The sequence below is a fragment of the Diplotaxodon limnothrissa genome, linkage group LG17 (assembly GCF_057381915.1).
Source record: "Diplotaxodon limnothrissa isolate DT_005_m linkage group LG17, D_limnothrissa_male_GT1.1, whole genome shotgun sequence".
NCBI lineage: Eukaryota > Metazoa > Chordata > Actinopteri > Cichliformes > Cichlidae > Diplotaxodon > Diplotaxodon limnothrissa.
Window position 1 is genome coordinate 35,130,316 of NC_140612.1, and position 20,370 is coordinate 35,150,685.

Sequence of the window (20,370 nt, forward strand, 5' to 3'; positions counted from 1 at the left end):
TTTTAGCTTGAAGTCATACTGAACAATGATTATGCTCCCAAACAGTATGAATATGCACAGTTACCGTAAGCTTATGTCCTGGGATAGATTGATTAATAGGAAAGAGTGAGGGTTCTGTTCCAATTTGAATACACGTACATTATTTATTCATTTGTGCGATTTGTGTTTGTGAATCGTTTCATGTGCTGTCCTTGCTTCTGAGCCCTGGGGGTTGTGGCCCCCATGAAGGATAAAAAATAAATAAATAAAACTCAGAAATCATTAAAAAGCAAACAGAATAGCAATTATTAAATATCTGAAAAAAAAAGAAAGAACAAAACCCCCCCAGAATTAATACCTTCAGGCTTCCCCCCCCAAGTAAAATATTAAATACTGCTCACCTGTTCAGACATATAAGAGTAATAAGAAAATGGTATAACTGGTTGAAAGCCCAGTACATGTATTCAACCTCACGAGTCGATAATTCTTTGCTTTAACAAACAAAATCCACATCCTCCCCCTTTTACCCCCTGTTTTGACCTTTGTCAGGCTCAACCACAATGACAGTTTGACATGTTAAAATGTTATAACAATTACTATTTTCTTTTCTCGATTACTTAAAAATGCCAGTGTCCCCATCTCACACACGCACGCACGCACACACACGCACACACACACACACACACACACACACAAAGAGCAGTCTTTAATTGTTGAACATTCTGACAGCCAGATGTCATATTTCATGTCACCAGAAAATATATCATCAAATGCCACCTAATGTAAACGCTGTCCACCCCTGCCAGGAGGAATTACGCAGAGAATCTGCAGCGCTCTCATTAATAATGCTAGCTCATGTGCATAATCAATGCTTTGTTGCCTCTTTCCTGCAGGAGTGATGAGAAACGACCTTTACATCACACTGGAGAAAGGAGAGTTTGAGAAGGGGGGGAAGAGCGTGGCGAGGAATGTAGAGATCACCGTGTATGTGCTGGATATTGATGGACAGATCCTAAAGGTGAACACTGCTTTTGTGTCTTACTTAGCAAATATAAACAGTTTTGTTGCTAGACACAACAACTAAGGCTAATAGATTTAAATCCCTAACCAGTTGCACACTATTAAGGAAAAAAAAAGCGTCTTTTTTGGAGCAAATCTCTTCATTTAAGCATTGCTGACCCAGATGAGGGCTAAGTGTCTCTCTAGTGTGTTGCCCATTTCTGGTGCAGCACTGTGACAGTCTGCCTCTGTGGTTTCCTGCACAGCCTAGGCCTTGGACAGAAAATAGAGACAAATATAACCCTGCTGTCACTGCTGCTGCCACTACATGGCACGCAACCCCCATCCAAAACACATAAACACAAATGTAAACCTTGTCTTCCTCACTTTATTGCCGTTTGTTGGCTCTGGAAGGTTTACAACACATTTCGAGCTGATATATTAATTCACAGTGTCCTTTTCGGTCTGCCTCGCCCTTGAGGCCATTCTCTTTTCTGACTTTTCTGTTGTTGTTTGGGAAACGTTAATATAATATAACATTCTTTATATCTTTCAGGGTTATGTGACAGCTGGCTCAGGTGAACCAAGTGTGGATGAGTACCATTCCTTGGTGTTGTATCACAACAACAGTCCCCGCTGGGGCGACCAGATCAAGCTCCCTATTCCGGTCGACATGTTTCGGGGGTCGCACGTCCGCTTTGAGTTTCGACATTGCTCCAGTAAGTGAAAATAGGTTTGTCGTTTATTTATTCAGGAAAGGTTAAGCGACCACATTTTTAGCAAGTTTTCGCACATTTTAATACACCGTCGGCTTGTGGTGTGAATGCGTGAGGAGCTGCATTCTTCACAGCTGAATACCTTGGGAAGTTGAAGATAAAGACCAGACATCCTGCACTGACTCCACTGTGCCCTGCAATTCCAGGCACATCACTGATAAACCTTTGAAAGAAGTATTCATTTTCCTTGCTTGCTTCAACCTACCAGCCCTCCAGCCTTGTGCCCACTCCACATAGACGGTGTCCAAGTGTTTAAGCTCTTTTTTTTTGACTTTGGTACTGATACTAGTTTGTCCAACTTCTCATTTCCTAATGAGACAAAACTTTAATTATAATCAAAGTATGCCTCACTCCCTCTCACATTCTTTCTGTGCTTTGGGGAGAAGGCCGGGTCTCTTCTCTCATAACAAGTCGATATTATTATGCCAAGCCGTGAGGCTGTGTGGCTGTGTGCAGCAGATATAGTAACCTTATTACTGCTGGCAGTGCTAGTATTCCCACCTAAAGGCTGCCTATTAAGATCCCAATTTAAGCCTGTGGTGACACCAAACTGAGGAGGCCATATTACACATGTTATAAGTGTCAGGAATCGCTGTGCGGCAGGCAGGAGTTGGACCCAAAATGCAGGACTCACAGACTCGGGGAGGTGAACTCAAAACACAGCTTTATTTGCTGGGAGAACAAACATACAAACTAGACTAAACTGGGAAACCATAAACTAAGAACTCACAGGGAGATCCACACACAGCATGAGGGACGACGTCACGCCGAACAGAGGGAGACGCAGACAGAAATACACAGAGGGTAAACGAGGAAAGTGGGAACACACGGGGAACACAGGTGACACTGATAATCATAACGAGACAGGGCGGGGTGAACTGAACATGACATGTACGGGCGTGAGAGTCACAAAGTAAACAGGAAGTGCACAGAGGTTCAGACAGGAGGAGAGAGAGCACGGGGAAAACACAGACATAACGGGCTGGGGAAACATGAAACAACCACAAAGGGAGACGAGGGCTCATAAATACACAGGGCACACAGGGGGGAGAGAGAGAGCACGGGGAGAACTTGGACATAATGGGCAGGGGAAACATGGAATAAAACATAAGGAGAGACGAGGGCTCACAGATACACAGAGGGGCACACAGGGGGTAAAAGCCATGAAGGGAAAACACTTAGGGAACAACACAACAGGGCAACTCAGAAAACATGGCCTAAATAAGGAACAAAATACAAACATACAAGAAAACTAAGAACACTGGGCCAACATGGCCCAGGACCATGAGAATAAGGGCCTCCAAATTCGGGGGCAACCTGCCTGCAAAATTCTGATTAGCACACACTCTCATTTTCAGTTAAGGCTTAATGGAAGGTTTGGTTTTCTGACTATGCCTTTAACTGCTAATTTGTTTTTGAACTCATTATTATCCAGTGTTGCTTCTAAATGGGGCTAATAGGAACAATAAGGACCTGCCAGTATAAGCTGTGCAATGCTTTATTAACTGGTTGTTTATACAGTACAGTTCTGAACCAGTTGAATCAATTTACAAGAGAAGCTGTACCTTTTATGAATAAAACGGCATGTTACTGCGTGTGGGTCTTGCACTTATTTTTCTATTAATAATGTGAATTATTAAGCAGTTCCTTCCATTATAGAGCCTCAAAACTGCCATGTTTGGACTCTTTACAAAAAGGCAACCTGAGATAATTACAAACTGCGGCCACAAGAAGGCTGTAATTTAAAGGATGTTGCAAACAAGCAGTAACTTATAGTGGATGAATACTGTTTTATATATAACAAGAGTGACTGCTTTAACTTTGTTTTTTTAATTGATATTGCTTTTTAGATTTCACCGGGTTAGCAGTACTTGCCTTGATTGTCCCAATGAAGTGGCACTGCAGTGGCATAATGGTACCAGCAATCATTCAGGACGCAAAGTTAGGCTCAGGTCCAACATCAGCCAATGCTGATGCCCTTATACTTAGCATAGGGTACCTGGGCAGTGGTTTAGCCTGCCTCCATTACTGCTGCACGGCTACAAGCCACTTTATAACCCGTCTCCACTTTAACTTCTCATTGTCATGGCATATATGACTGGACTGATGGCCTATCTGTTAAATTTTGTTGTTGTACTCCCCTTATCCATGATCCAAGCTGCAGATAGAACTAAAAATGTTATTTTGATTGCAATGGTAATTAGTGGTCTTTGTGAGTAGAAAACCTGAATAACAAGCCAGAGAGAAATGAGACAACAGTTTCTAGTTTGATGCATTAAAAACGTATTTCTCTTGGGAAAGACAACACACACAAACATACAAACTCACAACAGACTAGTAGACACTGTTAAATAAATCACTGGTGTTGCAATAAAAGGAAATAGAAACTTTCCATGCTCCGCTTTTGCTTCCCGCTGTGCACGCATTAACATTTCACTGCTAAGGCAGCAGATAAATCAGATTACATGTGTTCATACTGCAAATTATGCCCAGAACTTTCAGATAAAGCTTCCCACATTAATGAAATCCTCAAAAGAGTAAATCAACTTAAAAACCCCCAAAAAACAACAACTTTTTGCTTAGTTACCTCACATCCTACCGTTATGCAAGTGTGATTAAAGGGGTAGTGAATTTCCGAGTACAGGTGAGGTGTCCTTTAGATTTTCCTGATATTAAAAAAAAATAAAAAAAATAAAAATTACATCACGTTTCAAAATTAAAATTAATTGCCTTACATATGCAAAGCTCAGGTTTTATATATTTAAACCTCTGTTGTTTACCCTATATCAACCAATGCTCTTGATGTTTGATTGTGCTAAAATGAGCAGGAGCATGCACTTCGTTTGCACATCTTTGCACTTGCATACCCACTGATTGGCACCTTCAGCAGTCAAAGGTTACTCACAGAGCCTTTGAATAAATACTTTTCTTCTCCCTGGAAACATACTAAGAATTCAACATATTAATTTGCTGCTGTTAAGTCTAAAAAAGAAAGCATTTTTGTTTTGACGCAGTCTGGGCTGTTCTATTTTTGGACTCAATATCACGTCCATGTGTTGTTGTTTGACAGCTAAAGACAAGGGAGAGAAGAAACTGTTTGGCTACTCCTTTGTTCCTCTGATGCAAGAGGACGGAAGGACTCTGCCAGATGGCACCCATGAGCTCATTATCCATAAGGTAAGACCTGCATACCCTCACCATCTACTGTAGGCTTTGACTGGGGGGGGAGTACCAAATCAATTTTAACCTCTTCTTGGCAGGATATTCGTTTTTGGCTTATATATAGTGTATATAGTTTTTACTGCAGAAACCTTCACAGTGTTGTGTAGGTTCATCTAAGATTGTGATATCTTAAAAAAAAGATATCATCTCATGTCCATCAGTAGATTGTAGCTTAGCCGTGATCTTAACTGAACCTGTTGATTGTTTTGCATCTCACAGGTGCTGTCAAGGATAATTTGGATGGGATTGTGCCCTGTATATGATTACGTGAATCATTGTCTCTAAATGGCAAATTGTGAGAGTCTTTTATGATACAGTTAAGAGCCACCGGCCACCAAACAGCTCGCATCACTCAATTACAGGGTTGCACGCCAGTGAGTAATGTCCGCTTACATAACATTGCCAAGCTGTGAGGTTGAATTTAACCAGGCGTAAGTGTTGCTGTATTTCTGTTTGTTAGTCTGCATCTCTTTATTTAGATTCACCTTTTCTCCCTACGTTTTAAGCGACTCACAGGTTTGTCGTATCAAAGGTCTGAAACAAGTAAAATGACCAGTATCCCCAGTTAAAAGCTGCTGCAATGCTGTCTTGGGTGTAATTCGGAATAATTGCAGACTAGATGCTTTTCCTCAGCTGCAGGCGAAGGGTGTGTCCAGTTCTGTGGAAGGAAAAGAAACATGAGTGCATTCATGCATTTTATTGGCAGTAAGGGGTCCAAAAATATGATGTATTTATTCTATGATTATCTATGGTTTAGTTCAACAGTGTATAAACACAAAGAAAAATGCTATTTTCTTTGTACTTTTTCATGTCAGGTTGCAAGATTTAGTCTTACCAAACCCCAGGTTTTGAGCCTGCTGGTTTTAGTGGACTGCTTTCTTTTTCCTGTGTGTCTCCACCATAGAGGGGGGTAAAGGCCCATTGTAATGCCAGATGAAAGTTGCTGAAAAGCTCAATGAAACTGCATGGCCTAGTTTCTCCTCAGGCCTAAAATAGACACACAGGAGCAGTCCAAACTCTTTGGTAGCTTTGGAGCTCAAACAGCTTCAGATGTAGGACTGCATGTTAAATCCATAACACAAGACAATCTAATTTCAGTCAAGACCTCTTCAGTAAAAAGAAGACTGTCTTTTGTTTTTTTACCTTCATAAACAGTAATTTATCTATGCCTCTGTTTAAGCAATTTCCCCACATAAGAGGGTGAGGAAGGAGAGCAGCAACAAGATTCTTGGTACCAAGCAGACCAGGCCTTAATGACAACAGATATAACAGTGGAATCAGACACAACATGAAAAGAAGGGTCTGATTCAGAGGTTGGTTGCAAAGGAGCTTGCAGAGGCAGTTGGTGAAGTCACACATATTGCTTCAACAGTTGGGGGTTTCTGATGGTTCAGAGATTTACAAGGAAAGCTAATAACACTTTTGTTCGGAAACGAGCCTATTTCTAACTTCAATATATGACAGGATGATTAGCCACCATGAGGATCAACTTCTCCTTTATTTTGATGTTGGATGACAAGTTAAAGAGCAACCACCTACCTCTCACAAAATATTTACAGACATGATTAGGCCCTGAAACGAGCACTGAAGCTTTTGAATAGACAAAAATGTAAACTATTTACTATTGCAAGTAAAGCAAAGCGATGGATCTGCTGGTCAGTTATCGGGCAATACAGGTCATTACTTAGTTCAAATGAATGCAAAGAAGGAGTATTAAAGCCTGAAAAGATGCCTGTGTGAATCCTCCTTACTCATCCTTTCAGGCTCAATATGACTGATGTAGATTCCACCCAAGATCTTTGATGTGGTATGCCCAAATATTATCTTTTTGAAAAGTAATTAGAAAAATCATCCACCTTTTCCTGTATCTCCCCTCGTTCTCTGTTTTTAATCGGACACACTGAGGATTCAAACTGGCATTTGAACCCTCAGTGTTGCATTCTTCTGCTCTTGTCCAAAACATATGCCAGTGGCAGCTCAAAAAAGTTGTGCTTTATTTTTTTTGCTTGGTTTCCTTGCAGTGCGAGGAGAACACCAGCTTGGCTGACTGTTCACGCTACCTGAAGCAGCCGTTCTCCAAGCCCAACCTGCCGTCTAACAATCAGACGCTGAAAGGAACCAAGGAATCTTTCTGGATCACCAGCTTCCTCTGCTCCACCAAGCTCACGCAGAACGGTAAACAAGACTCAGGCATCGACATTTGGGTCGCTTGCCTGCTGAACTGTTTTTGGCCGCCACACTTTTACAGATTTTAATTGGGAGTTTAGTTGTGCAGCACTTCACTAGCTGGTTCTGTGTACTTCTATAGATCAGCGAGTGTTACAAAGAATGCAATCAGGGCTTCAAAAGAGGCTGAAGAAAATGTAGAAATGCCATATGTTAAGGGAAGTCAAAGAGATGGGTTCTGTGCAAGTGTTGAACTGATGTTCCCCTCCCTAGTGCGCGAACAAACCAGTGAATATGCAAGGTGGTAGGAACGGCTTCTGATCTGCAAAACTCACTAATGAACTAATAAGTCCTTATGCTTTTGGGTTTGGGATTTCAGCATGGCTAGAAGACTAAGTCAGTGTTTGAATAGAAACTTTAAAGTTACAAGCATAATTCAGTTGCAACGCTCTTTGTTTATTTATCTTTTGAGATGCATTTTAAGACAACCAAAATCAGTAATGTAACAACACAAACAGAATTTTGAGTCTAAAATTGCAAAAAGACATTTCAGGTTCAACAGAGACAGCTAAAAGACTTTCTTCTTGAAGCTTATGTTTTATTCATGCGTATGTCTGGGGAATCCTGCACAGGAAAATGACTTTTTATCTCCCTCATCCTGCTGCACTTGAAAATGTCATCATTTGTTTGGATACGTTGGGGGCTTTGGGGCTATAATTGAAGGGCCTGATGATGCTTTGTGATGTGAGATGCACGCAGCTCTCATAATCCTCATAATCCTGTGTTGTTGTTGTTGTTTTTTTTTTTTGATCTTGATCTTGATCATCTTGATCTTGTCACTGTTTGTAAGTCATGTGTCTTTTTGCATCTTACCCCTCCTTGTTGTCTTCCTTCAGGTGATATGCTGGACCTGTTGAAGTGGCGAGCCCACCCTGAGAGGATCAACGACAGCTTATCAAAGCTGAAGGAGATCGATGGCTCGGAGATTGTCAAAGTAGGCCAGCAGACAGACTCTCGTCCATGATTTGGCCCTGCCTTTTCTTGCCTTGTTCAATTCAATTCAATTTTATTTATATAAAAGTGCCAAATCACAACAACAGTCACCTCAAGGCGCTTTATATTGTACAGTAAAGCTCACTGTTAAGAATGAAGTGTCACTGTTTTATTTCAATCAAAATGTATTTAAAGTTCAGGTTGAGGAAATGAAAGCCTGTTTTGTACTTCTCTAACAGTTTCTCCAGGACACCTTGGACACCCTCTTCGGGATTTTGGATGAAAGCTCCCAGAGATATGGACTTAAGGTGTTTGATTCACTGGTAAGTCAGTTGTCCAAATGGCTCAGTCGTGTCGCAGATTCTTTTTTGTGTGTGCGCATTCTCAGTTTTTCTTCACATCAGGAGCCATCTGATAGTGTTTGAGTCAACAGTAAGAGCAGATACACAAACTCCAAGAGAAAGATCTAGTGATGTAACGCTTCAGAGCTCGCTGAAGCAATCTCAACCTGGTCATGCTGCACTGAGCTGATAGTGTGAGCCCGGAGATCGATCTCTTTCTCTCTTTCTTTCTGTCTCTGTCTCCTCATGTCTCTCTCTCTCCAAATCAGTTTCACACTGACACACAAGCACACTTTCTCCTCTCACTTTGGCGTTATCAGTGATGAAAAGGTCTAGTGGGCCGCTGTAGCCATCAGGTTTTCTTTATGTTGCTCGAGATCAATCAAACAGGTTGGACGAATGGACTTGTGCTCTGTGGCTGGACAAGCTCAGATCATACAACAAGCTGCAGACATGAAGTGATGGGTTTTTAAAAATATTTCTAGAGATTTGTGTGCAGCATGTAAATACGCTTCTTTTTAATCTCGTAGCCTCATATGAAAGGCACAATTTTACATTCATGCATCTTAGATAAAACTTTATTAAAATACACAGAATTCTTTAGGGTTTTTTAAGCGATATGCCAACATGATTTTTTTTTTAAGTTGTCTTCTCTGTTTACTCTAGGTCCATATCATCAATCTTCTCCAGGACAGCAAATTCCAGCACTTTAAACCAGTCATGGACACCTACATCGAAAGCCACTTTGCTGGAGCTTTGTCCTACAGGTATGTGATGTTTTAGCATTCACTTGTAACAAATGCTGCAGATTTTCAAGGCTACATCACAGAACCACACATTGTATTCTAATAAGATATCACAAGAGGTAGGCTGGACAAGAGAGTCCAACCTACGTCAATGCTGAGAGGCAGCTTTGCTCAGTCATGTGCTTTGATAGAAGATTGGATGAAATGCTTATGGTGCCCCCTGGTGGATGAAAAGTGAATTAGAAAATTGTGCTCACTTTTGTCTCCCTGGATTTCATTTCTCCTCCATCACACACCTGCTGTTCTCACCTCACCAGTTGTTTCTTTCAGTCTGTACCCATTTCTGTCTTCTGATATTTTTGTTAAACTTTCTTTTGTAAGCACACACACCGCTGCCACATTTCTAGAAGTTCTAAACAGGAAACAAAGATACTTAAAGAGTACTCTCATAAGTACTCAATGCCATATGTGTCAGAAGCGCACCGCTGGATGAAGATGATCTCTTGAGTTGAAGAGTTTAATTTCAAAGTTCGACCGTTTAAAGCAGCAGTAAAAAAAACTGAAACAGATTACAAGTGGGTGGGTGGCTAGGAGCTTTTATTACTCTTGTCAGCCCGCAGTTTCATGATTATTACACATGGCTGTAGTATTGTATTGATGAATTAATGTGACCAGAGTTCATTTAAATAATGGACGATAGACTGTTACATTTTAAAACATAACACTGTCTCATCTATATTTGCCAAATCCAGTGAGAGAAGCAATGCAGCTAGTGGTAACTAGTTGTACGGTGTGTGTGTGTGTGTGTGTGTGTGTGTGTGTGTGTGTGTGTGTGTGTGTGTGTGTGTGTGTGTGTGTCTCTCCTCCAGGGACCTGATCAAAGTGCTGAAGTGGTACGTGGACCGCATTGTTGATGCAGAGCATCAGGATCACATACAGCAGGTGCTCAAGGTGAGGCACGCACAAAGACAGCCAGGCCAGTATTTCAAACTGTAAATGCAGCTGCCTTTATCGATACACAAATACACCCATACACACAATGACACCATCCACTGCCACTCCTGCTAATTCATACGTTCTTCTACCATTTGTTATCCCCCACCTGTGTCTATTACACTGCATGCAATTTTAATGAGCAGAAGCACAGTGCCTCTAGTGTTGGGAATCCTCATCACATTTTTCTAATGACTCATGCAGACACACTGTCAGTGGAGCACATTGCGGCACCCAAACTGTGGCTCCTCGTTTAACATTCACAGAATAGATTCTGCACCAGAAGTGAAATGGTAATCTGTAGTGCAGTAAATAATGAATAAGCGGTACAGTGCAGATGTGCTTGCAGGCTTTTCCACGTAGAAGCAGACAAGAGAATCTCTTTAGACGGGTTTAATTGCGTATCTAACATGTCGATGTGCTTATCTTTAGGCACATTCCTTTTTTAATAAAAAGCAAAGCGGATCACTGTCAAAAAACTGCTATATTATAAATGAGCTCAATAAAAATAAAATTAAAGGTTATCATGAATAAAATTGTTTTATTTATTTAAATTCATGTATTTTAAGACTTTGCCATAGACTGTATATTAAAGGCGTTGGTAGTCACATCAATGTCAGCTATTGCTTTTGAAGCTTCAAGATGGGCATTTTACTCAGTGTTGTTGTTTGTTGTTTTGTACCCACAAATGACCTAATTTGGAAAAATAAATCATGTAACTGCTAGCATGATTTATGCTATCAGAGAGACACAGATACCTGCTGCCATGTAAGTCAACTTATAAATAAAATAAAACTTTTACTCACTTTAGAAACTGGAGCATGGGCATCTTTGACAGTATGTTGGTACAATTAAATAAGCAGCCATGTTATTTGTCAGGTAATTGCATTAAACCTCTTCCACGGGACATACAGTCGGAGAGATCCAGTTCAGTGACTTACATTAATTGAGGGGATCTCCGAGCAGATGGCTAAAGGCACCAACTTGTTATTCAAAGCAGCCGCTCTATTAATTGTCCAGAGCTTTAAGCCCTTACAGTTACAGTTGGATACAATACAAAAGATACAATTTAAACTGCTGAGGTGTGTGGAAATTTGCTCCTACGTTCCTTGAAAGAACAAATTGGCATCCAAAGTTCTTTTTGTATTCCAGTAGCTTTAGTGATCTCCCTCCATGAATTTGTTGACATATGTGAGCCCTATATTGATGCTATCATTATTATTGCTTTTAATAAGTAGGCGATTGTTCGATGCGATGCGCAGTTAGCCACATTACTTTATTGCATCGGTTATATCTAAGGAGGTTCACGCTAGCTTACACCGTAAGTTATGGTATTTGGTTTCAGAGGGGTTTGTGGTTATGGTGTACATCTCCCACTGAAGCATAAATCTCCACCCTGACTGTAAATCTGTCTACTACTGTTTTTAAATTGGGCACCCTCACATTAACATCTGTGAGTACTGGACAGCCTCAAGTGGCCCTTGAGATCACAATGCCAGAGTGACTTATTTGTTTTGTTTCAATTTATTTCTTCATGCTTGACTCAAAAACTCAAAATGATGAATTCATTATCAGAATTGCTTGAATAGTCTGGTACTTTTGACTTTGAGATAAATAAAATAATAAGAGATTGGATGAAATTCATCAGGACAAAATGTACGAATTCTCTATTATCTGACAACTTTCCCTGGAAGGAACTTTTGTGCTTTTTTCCATCAGGCGGCAGAAGACAAATTCTTTTTTCCTTTTTTCCTCTTTCCTCTCAGGCCAGCGAGTACATTTTTAAGTACATCATCCAGTCCCGTCGGCTCTTTTCGCTCGCTACAGGAGGCCAGAATGAGGAAGAGTTCAGAGTCTGCATTCACGAGTTGTTCATGTCCATCCGCTTCTTCCTCTCGCAGGAGAACAAAGGCACCACGCCCGTCGCACAGACACAGGTGTGTATGGGCTTGTGTGAAAAATCAGTGACAGGCATGAGCGTATCTTAAGATCTTTGCAGCTTTGTCATACATGCGCCTGATTGTGTGAATCTGAATGTGAAAATGTGCGCCACTTGATGTTTTCTTTCTCAGGGGCTCCTGTTGATGCAGTTGTGAAAGGTGAGAAATTGGCTGTAATTGAATTTCATGCTGCCAGAGGGTTTGGAGGCAGAACAGGGATTTCTGTGGCAGGTTTTCCTTAATCAGTGGGAGGTCTGCACAGCAGGGCAGCTGCCTTCACTGATTTCAAAGAAGACCAAAACAAAACAAGCTAAAGACCCCAAAGATAATCCTAATTACACACCAGAAACAGATGCTTGTGCAGTGGTGTATTTGTGCACTCTTTTGTTTTTTGTTTTTTTGTGGGGAAAAAAACTGTTTTTTTTTCCTGTGGTACATATGTTGGTGCTGTGGTGTCCATCTGATCTTATGTCTTCTTTATCTGGGATAATCCAGTTAAATTTCTCATATTTTCCTATATTTTTTAGTGTTCACCTCACCCACACAAAATCTAAACATGTCTTTTCTTTTAGAAGCCATAATGAACTACACATTTTTGCAAAAACCTCACTTTTAATCTTCAAGAATCAGATTGCTGTTGCAACTTGAACTATTCCAGCTGCGCTCTGTCTGAAAACCTCTGTTTTAGTCCCCCACTGACTTCTGATCTGTATTCTCAACACAACAATAGCAGTGGGAGAATGCAGGTCGGGCTAATACTAATCCCACTTAATCTGTAACATCTAGCACACACACGCCAGCATACACAAATACATACACACTCAAAAACATAAGCAGCAAACCCATATACAGATAGGCAAACTGTTTCCTGCACATATGGAATTTATCATGTGCAGAACAACTTGAGATTGGCAATTTGGTATTTAACTGTCACTCCTGTTTTAGATTTTATACTGTTAAGTAAAAATGCAAAAAAAACAAAACATGATTTGAACATATTTTTTGATATAATTATGCTTATTTAATGCAAAAATTAGATATGCTGCATTCTAAAATTAGTAAACACACTGTGATTACTCAGAAAAGCTACTTCAGTTGGGCAGTTACGGCCCCTGTTGCCTTATTTAAATGGATGAAACATCTTTTCTTCAAAGAAAACATCTTTGACTGTTGCTGGAAAACAAAACAGCATTTGTCTTCTGCCAGAATGTCCCAGAGAAGAAGAACGTTAGTGTTACAAAAAGAGAGACTCAAAGGGAGATATTTAGTCCTTTTTTTCTCAACTATTCAATGAGAAACTGACAAAACCTGACAGGAAGAAGGAGAATCTGACAGCCAGCTACAAACAAGTGATGGGCAGCAATCCTAGCTGTCCTTCAGCTTAATCCACGTAATCCGTGCCTGCCAGAGTTCTGACTAAATCCAAGTGGGGCCAGTGATTCAGGGCAGAATAGTAAATATTTACCTCTGTTTACTAAATAAAACAGCTGTCTAGAAACATAGTATGAATATTAAGAAGAGTATGCAGCAGTACAGTCGCTTCTTCTTGAGTCAGTTCTTATCGGTTGAGCTGAGCTGCAGGGCATCTTCACAGTGTCATTAGGATGTAGCTTCTTTATTATGCTACTTACATCATTAAAGTTAGTGAAAGATGTATGGTAAAATATTTACTGCATATACATCTATAGGGACACTCTCATCATGGTTTTCAGCACAGTGATTCCATGCCTGGAGAAAGCATTTAAACAAGAATGAGCTCCACCTGTTGCACCTGCACCTGTTATTGAACATTCCCTCTTTATGCGCAGGCCGTGTTCCTCCGAACATTTCCGGCAATTTACGGCGAGCTGTTGAAGATCTTCACTGTGCGCGAGGTGGCCGGTTTCGTCAGGGAGACTCTGGGCAGCCTGCCTACCACCGTCCATCCTGACTGCCCCCTGGAGGCCGTCAAACTGCAGTGCATTGCCAAGACTGTGGAAAGCCAGCTTTACATAAACCCAGGTAAATACTAGTAGGACAAAAAGCATTTATTCACAGCATTTGGAACATGATCACAACTCTTTAGCTCTGCAGTCCCATTTGAGAACACACCTTAGCTAATTGTTACCCTGCAGTGAGCCAAATTCCAAGTTATTAAACTGTTCTTAATAAAGGGTTTACACTGAAGCAAATTACTGTGTCAATTTTTTATTTGCAACACGCTCCCAAAGGCTGCATGTAGCAGGGAAAAAACATCCCTCATGCAAATCATATGAATGTCATACAAGATTTTCATTAGTTCCAGTCAATAATGTTTCAACTGAGCATGAAAGCAGAGCAAGACATTATGGCCCCGCGGAGAAATGAGTGTAGAAAATTTTCTTAGTTGTTCCCGTTCTGTTATTTCTACTTCATTAAGTCTTTGATGTGTTTGTGCTGTAGATTCACGATGCATCCTGTTGCCGGTGGTGCTTCGAGTGCTACAGGCCCACATGCAGGAGCAGAGAGACCTGGTCATGTGTGCCCAGATCCTCTCCAGCATGCTTTCTCTAATCAAGAAGGAGGAAAATGGCACTGCGGTGAGTATTACACTCATAACTGAGAGCCATTAGTCAGGCCCCCCTGCTTCCTTAAAGAAACACTGCAGTGTTTTGGGAAATACACTGGCTTTCTTACTGATGAGGAAACTGAGACAGCTGGTTAACTGAGCTTAGACTAAAAAGCTCAGGTAATGAAATCCATCTAAAGCATATTTCAAGCTCAAAACCCAAATTTGTTTAATCTCTTAAAAGCTTATAGCTGTCTTTAGAATTTCTTTCTTTTTGTTTTATTGATTAATAAAAAACAGTTTCAGGTTTTTATTAAATGTTAGTGCCAGAAAGAAATCCCTGGCCTGGCCTGACTAGAGCCTTTGCTTTTAGTTTTTTTAAATTTGGCCAGTCAACTCCTTGCACTTACATCCCTGGATGCTGGAGGTCCCACTGGCCATTTGCACCTGTCTGCATCCCACTATTTCAGTAGACTTCAGTAATGCAGAGAGCAAACGTCCAATTAAACTCAGAGATCGAACAGTGGCTTTCGGTGTAAGATCGCTCCTTCCGAGCCTAATGATGGCACCGTTTGCCACATTGGGATCCTTGTGACTTCATCCTCTTTCTCAAATTTAAATTCAAGATGAAAGGTTGCCTTTCTCTTAGAATGAAGGAGATCCCATGAGCTCAGGGGGAGGAACTTAAAGGTGATATCTGCCAGTTCACCTGAAAGACAAAACGCAGACTTAACAATGTGGTGTATGCTGTGCAGTGCAGCGAGGAATGCCCAGACCTCTACATTGGAGAAACCAAACAGCCACTTCACAAGCGCATGGCACAACATAGAAGAGCCACCTCCACAGGACAAGACTCAGCAGTCCATCTGCATCTTAAGGATAAAGGACACTCTTTCGAGGATGCCAATGTTCACATTTTGGACAGAGAGGACAGATGGTTTGAAAGAGGAGTGAAAGAAGCCATCTATGTCCACTGTGAGCGACCATCTTTGAACAGAGGCGGTGGTTTACGACACCAACTCTCTGCCATCTATAATCCAGTTTTGAGATCCCTTCCCAGACGCCTTAACGCCCACTCACATCCTGGGCCATCTGATCTCAGGAATTCGCATGATAAGGTGGGGCCAGGTTTCACAATGAACTCATCCGAAACTCTGGCTGATTGGGACCCACACCCAGTTTCACACCTTGGCTCAGGCGATTAAAAGATCATCAGGGGGTCCTTTTGTCCCTCTGTGGGGGGAAACTCCCACTAGGTTTATATCTGGGACTCTCCACCATTTGACTTTAGAACTGAAGAAGCTTCTCGGATGAGAGGTGAAACGTCTTCAAGCAACTTAAAGAAGTCCAGACGCTTTTCTTTGCAAGCTCCTTTGACTATCTGCCAGTTTGTTGCTTTTGATGGATTGCATCACGACTCAAAGACGCACAACAGTATTCTTCTCACCTGACTTTGAACAAGAATTTTTTAAGTCATTGCAGTCATTCATCAAATCATTGTGCTGTTGCATAAAGATCTGGTTACGCTTTAACATGTGGTGTACAACTAAAGGCGTAATTCCTACAACTAAGTGCTGATTCAATGGAAATTAAATGGAACTTTAATTACTTGAAATTACAATGAAATTATATTTACCTACAAATAATAACAATTTCATGGTAATTTTGAAGACAAACAAGAAAAAATAAAAGACCATCAAAATTTGCAGACCTGTGCTTTTCCATGAAAATTATGAAGAAGTTACATAATAATGACGACTATTTATACAGTGCTTGAAATTACTTGCGGTATAACTTTTATTTCCTCTCGTGTAAAATACCTGAAGTTATGTGTTACTTAAAATGACTTACAGACTACCGAAATGTTCTTGCAGTATACCAAGTTCTTTGTTTCCTGTAAAAATCTGACTTGTCACCCCCTTATTCTAGTGCATACACCGTTAAGTACTTGTAGGTAAATTTAAAGACATTGTAACTTCAATAAATAACACCATTTAATCACTCGGGAATTACAGCCTCAGTTGCATGTCTTATTATAAAGTGTTAGCAAATATCCCTGGCTCCTCCAAGTCACAGAATAATAACTTTTTGAAATCATAAATAATATGGTGTAATCGCTTCATAGAAACTTGTGCAGTTGCAATCAATTCCTGATATTTTCAAGAATCTGCATGACAGTATCCCTCCCATTATATCTCCCAAAATAATTAAAGAAAGTCAACACCACAGGAATCAGTCCTACACCAGTATCGTTGCCAGTACACTGCAATAGCAGATTGCTTTGTTGCGTGTATATGGTCAATTAGTCTTGGTAACCGGGACACTGGCAGCAGTGCAGTCCAGTAATGAGAGCCATCAATTTAGCAATGGACACTGTCAAAGCGGCAGTCACTTTGAGCTGTGTATGTGTATTTGTGTGATTTGCCTGTCTGTGTGTACCTGCTCAGGTTGCCGGGCTTTTACCGGTCCCTGCAAAGGAGGCAGCTAGTGGAAGAGGCAGCCAGAAAAACACATATACAAATGCGTGCACACATGAGCACCCACTGGCACCATATCTAAAGGGAAGTGACAGCAGTGGCAGTCAATGTGCCAGTGAGGCTCCTTCTCATTATCACTCTTTCCAAGACCTGTCTGTCTTGTCAGGGGTAGAGACTAGAGAGAAACACACACACACACACACACACACACACACACACACACACACACACACACACCAGTTTATTCACTGCTCTATTTGAGTTTCTTTTCATCTTTAACTGCCTCTACGTCTTTTGTATTCTACCTTCTCCTATTCGTTTCCATTCTCCTCTCTCTTTTTTAAGTTATAGTCTCAAAATGTTCTGCATGGCCCTGAAACTTCTTATTGGTCCACATTCTGGTGCAAGACTCATTAAAACTGATGAAAATAGAATTACAGGGTAGCGGTGGCAGGGCGGGGAGGGGTGTAGACGTTGGCTCGGAGGCAGAATGGTGTCAGTTGTTGAATCCGGTTGAGTGTTGTGCTAGCAGAACAATGCCAGGTAACTTTAAGAGGACATAAGTGCACAGATGGAGTCTGTTTGAATTTTAGTGACTCTTACGTTCAAGATTCACATTTTTTTTTCTTTCTATTCTAAATGCTAATACTCTCTCTCTCAAGGTAATGTGGTACTTTGATATGTGATTCATTCTCACATGGGTGTGTTTTCTTTTCCCTCTCAGGAGCTTGTGGTGTCTGAGGAAGTGGAGCTAATTGTGGAAAGCCTGCTGGGAGTTTTACTGAGGACTATCTTGGAAATTAGCAACCGGCCCCAGCCTGCTGGAACCTCCATGAGACTACAGTTCCAGGATGTCACTGTATGTGTGTTTTACTGTGTGTGTGTGTGTGTGTGTGTGTGTGTGTGTGTGTGTGTGTGTGTGTTTGTAAGCTAGCTTACTGCTATAAATGCCAGAACTTGACAATATGTAGAAGCGTAATTAGATTAATAAACATGGTTTCTGGAATGGCGGAAATGGTGAGGTGGATGACAATGTGATCATCATTGTCTGATGAAGGAAGGTCAAGGAAACTCTTAAAAATCCTGTTAACATAAGTACAATTCTTACTAGTTCCACTATTATTTTCAAAGCACAATAGATCTTATTTTTTGAACTCATTTCTTCTCCAAAAGGACAGAAAAATAAAATTTTTCCCTGAATATGCAACAACATTAAAGCTCCATCTTCTCCCTCTCATTATGTGTTGTGTTGTCAGGGAGAATTTGTGGCATGTTTGTTGGCGCTTCTGCGACAGATGAGTGACAAGCACTATCAGAAGCTGCTGCAGGCGTTCAGCAGCAAAGACGACCTGAGGGTAAGACCACTCGATCTTTCTCTCTTTCCCTCCATCCATATCTGTCTGTCTGCAAGATTATAATTAATGCCTGTTGATGGTATTACTACAATTTCTACAAATTGTGTAGAATTGGGCAGCAGGAAAAATAAGAGACAGAAAGATATTAAGTTCATGGGTTTACTCTATTGGGAATTAATGTTAACTGAAGTAATGTGCTTTTTGTGAGTTCTATTTCTGATACATGCATCAAAAAAAGTGTAATCAAAAGAGTTTACTAAGTGAACCCTGATGCTGGGTTTGGTGGTAAAACCTAAGTGAAACATGCAGATGAAACCAGATTTACTGCTTTCACATGTGCAGCGCATCTTTCTAGAGGCTCAGACTTTGAGTGTATAATATTATTACAGTTGATAACACAGCACATCCTATCCTATGTACAGACTACATAGTTACATAGTAGATCTGCATTTGCCTTAACACTTGAGAAGTGTTAGGATCAGATATTTGTGTACAGTGTAGTGTCCTTAAATAGAGCTGATATTAACAATTCAGCACCATGGACAGATGCAGAGGAAGTTGTTCTACCTTCATACTAACTCTGAGCAGATTTAATGTGGTTCACACTGGAAAAGAGCCCCTTTTCATCTAAAATGTGATGTTGTCAGACTGCATGCCACCAATTGGCTGGTCAGTGGTGTCACTCGATGAGTCATAAGAGCATCTTGTTTGTTAATGGAAAATCGGTCGATCCAAGTCTATCTGAGGAGGTACAAATGGAAAAAGGACCTACAGTGAAGTTTTAGGTTGTTTGTTTTCCCACAGAGCGTGCAGAGATAAAGAGAAGTCAAGAAGTAGCTTATAGCTAGAAAATATTAAAATGGCCAACAGAAACATTTCTTTTATATATTTTTAATTATACCTAATATATAATAGGATAGTAAATGGTTGTCAAAAATAAGCTCCATCCCGAATCTTTCTTCTGCAATAACTTTTTACTGAGTAACAAACTTAATGTGCCTTGGTGTTGTTTTGCATGTGTTTGTGTTGCAGGATTTCCTCCTTCATATCTTTACAGTCTTCAGGATCCTAATCCGACCAGAAATGTTCCCTAAAGACTGGACTGTCATGAGACTGGTCACGAACAAGTAAGAACACACACGCAAACAAATCAAGGAAAGCAGGAAGAGGACACGAATGAGGACAGACAGGAAATCAGAGGCTCATGCAGATATGCAGTATGCATCTCACTCACAACTAGTCATTTATTCTGTTTGTGTGCTTTCATCTGCTAAAATATTCAACCTTGGTTCTCTCAGTTAACACTTGATTTTGATCGCACAAAAAGCTTCAGAAGATGGAGAGATTTGAATGTAGTGTGCTCATTTAATATGAGAGTAAATGCAGTGCTTATCCATCCATATTATTGTCTGGAGGTCACTATCAAGTGGCACAGAGATGATATCATCTAGGAAAAACAAGTAACAGTTGTTTCATAATGAAAAGGTTTTGTCAGACAGAAAAGTGTAACTTAAAAATGTTATGCCTTAGCTATTTATGGTTTTGCCTCTCTGCTCACATTTTCCTTTAGCAGTGCAGAATGGAAATGACAGATTCCCCTCCAAGGTGACACAGTAGTAATCTTCTCCACCTCTTGCTTTCTGCGTCCCTTTTTGTTCTTTTAGTGTCATCATCACAACTGTCCTCTACCTTTCTGACGCTCTGAGGAAAAACTTCCTCAATGACAAGTTTGACTACAAGGTAAGGGAAGTTGGCAGGCTTTGTGTGCGTGTGTGTGTGTGTGTGTGTTGTCTGAACAGTGCTGCAGTGCTTCAGAAGTCTGAATGTCAAAATAGCTTCAAAAAGTTTGCTGCATT

At 40.7% G+C, this 20,370-nt stretch overlaps 1 protein-coding gene across 1 annotated transcript in view; it reads left to right on the forward strand.

Annotated features, from left to right (window-relative positions):
* The window catches only part of dock4b (dedicator of cytokinesis 4b), a 142,140-nt gene that overhangs the window by 81,699 nt on the left and 40,071 nt on the right, over nucleotides 1-20,370 (forward strand). Inside the window, exons 14-28 of the mRNA XM_085375640.1 lie at nucleotides 873-997; nucleotides 1,535-1,697; nucleotides 4,825-4,931; nucleotides 6,998-7,151; nucleotides 8,039-8,136; nucleotides 8,375-8,458; nucleotides 9,143-9,243; nucleotides 10,092-10,173; nucleotides 11,982-12,152; nucleotides 13,964-14,156; nucleotides 14,577-14,713; nucleotides 17,884-18,018; nucleotides 18,416-18,514; nucleotides 19,547-19,641; nucleotides 20,179-20,254. Of these exons, the coding sequence (XP_085231766.1) occupies nucleotides 873-997; nucleotides 1,535-1,697; nucleotides 4,825-4,931; nucleotides 6,998-7,151; nucleotides 8,039-8,136; nucleotides 8,375-8,458; nucleotides 9,143-9,243; nucleotides 10,092-10,173; nucleotides 11,982-12,152; nucleotides 13,964-14,156; nucleotides 14,577-14,713; nucleotides 17,884-18,018; nucleotides 18,416-18,514; nucleotides 19,547-19,641; nucleotides 20,179-20,254 (1,820 nt within the window). The remainder of the gene's footprint in view (nucleotides 1-872; nucleotides 998-1,534; nucleotides 1,698-4,824; nucleotides 4,932-6,997; nucleotides 7,152-8,038; nucleotides 8,137-8,374; nucleotides 8,459-9,142; nucleotides 9,244-10,091; nucleotides 10,174-11,981; nucleotides 12,153-13,963; nucleotides 14,157-14,576; nucleotides 14,714-17,883; nucleotides 18,019-18,415; nucleotides 18,515-19,546; nucleotides 19,642-20,178; nucleotides 20,255-20,370) is intronic.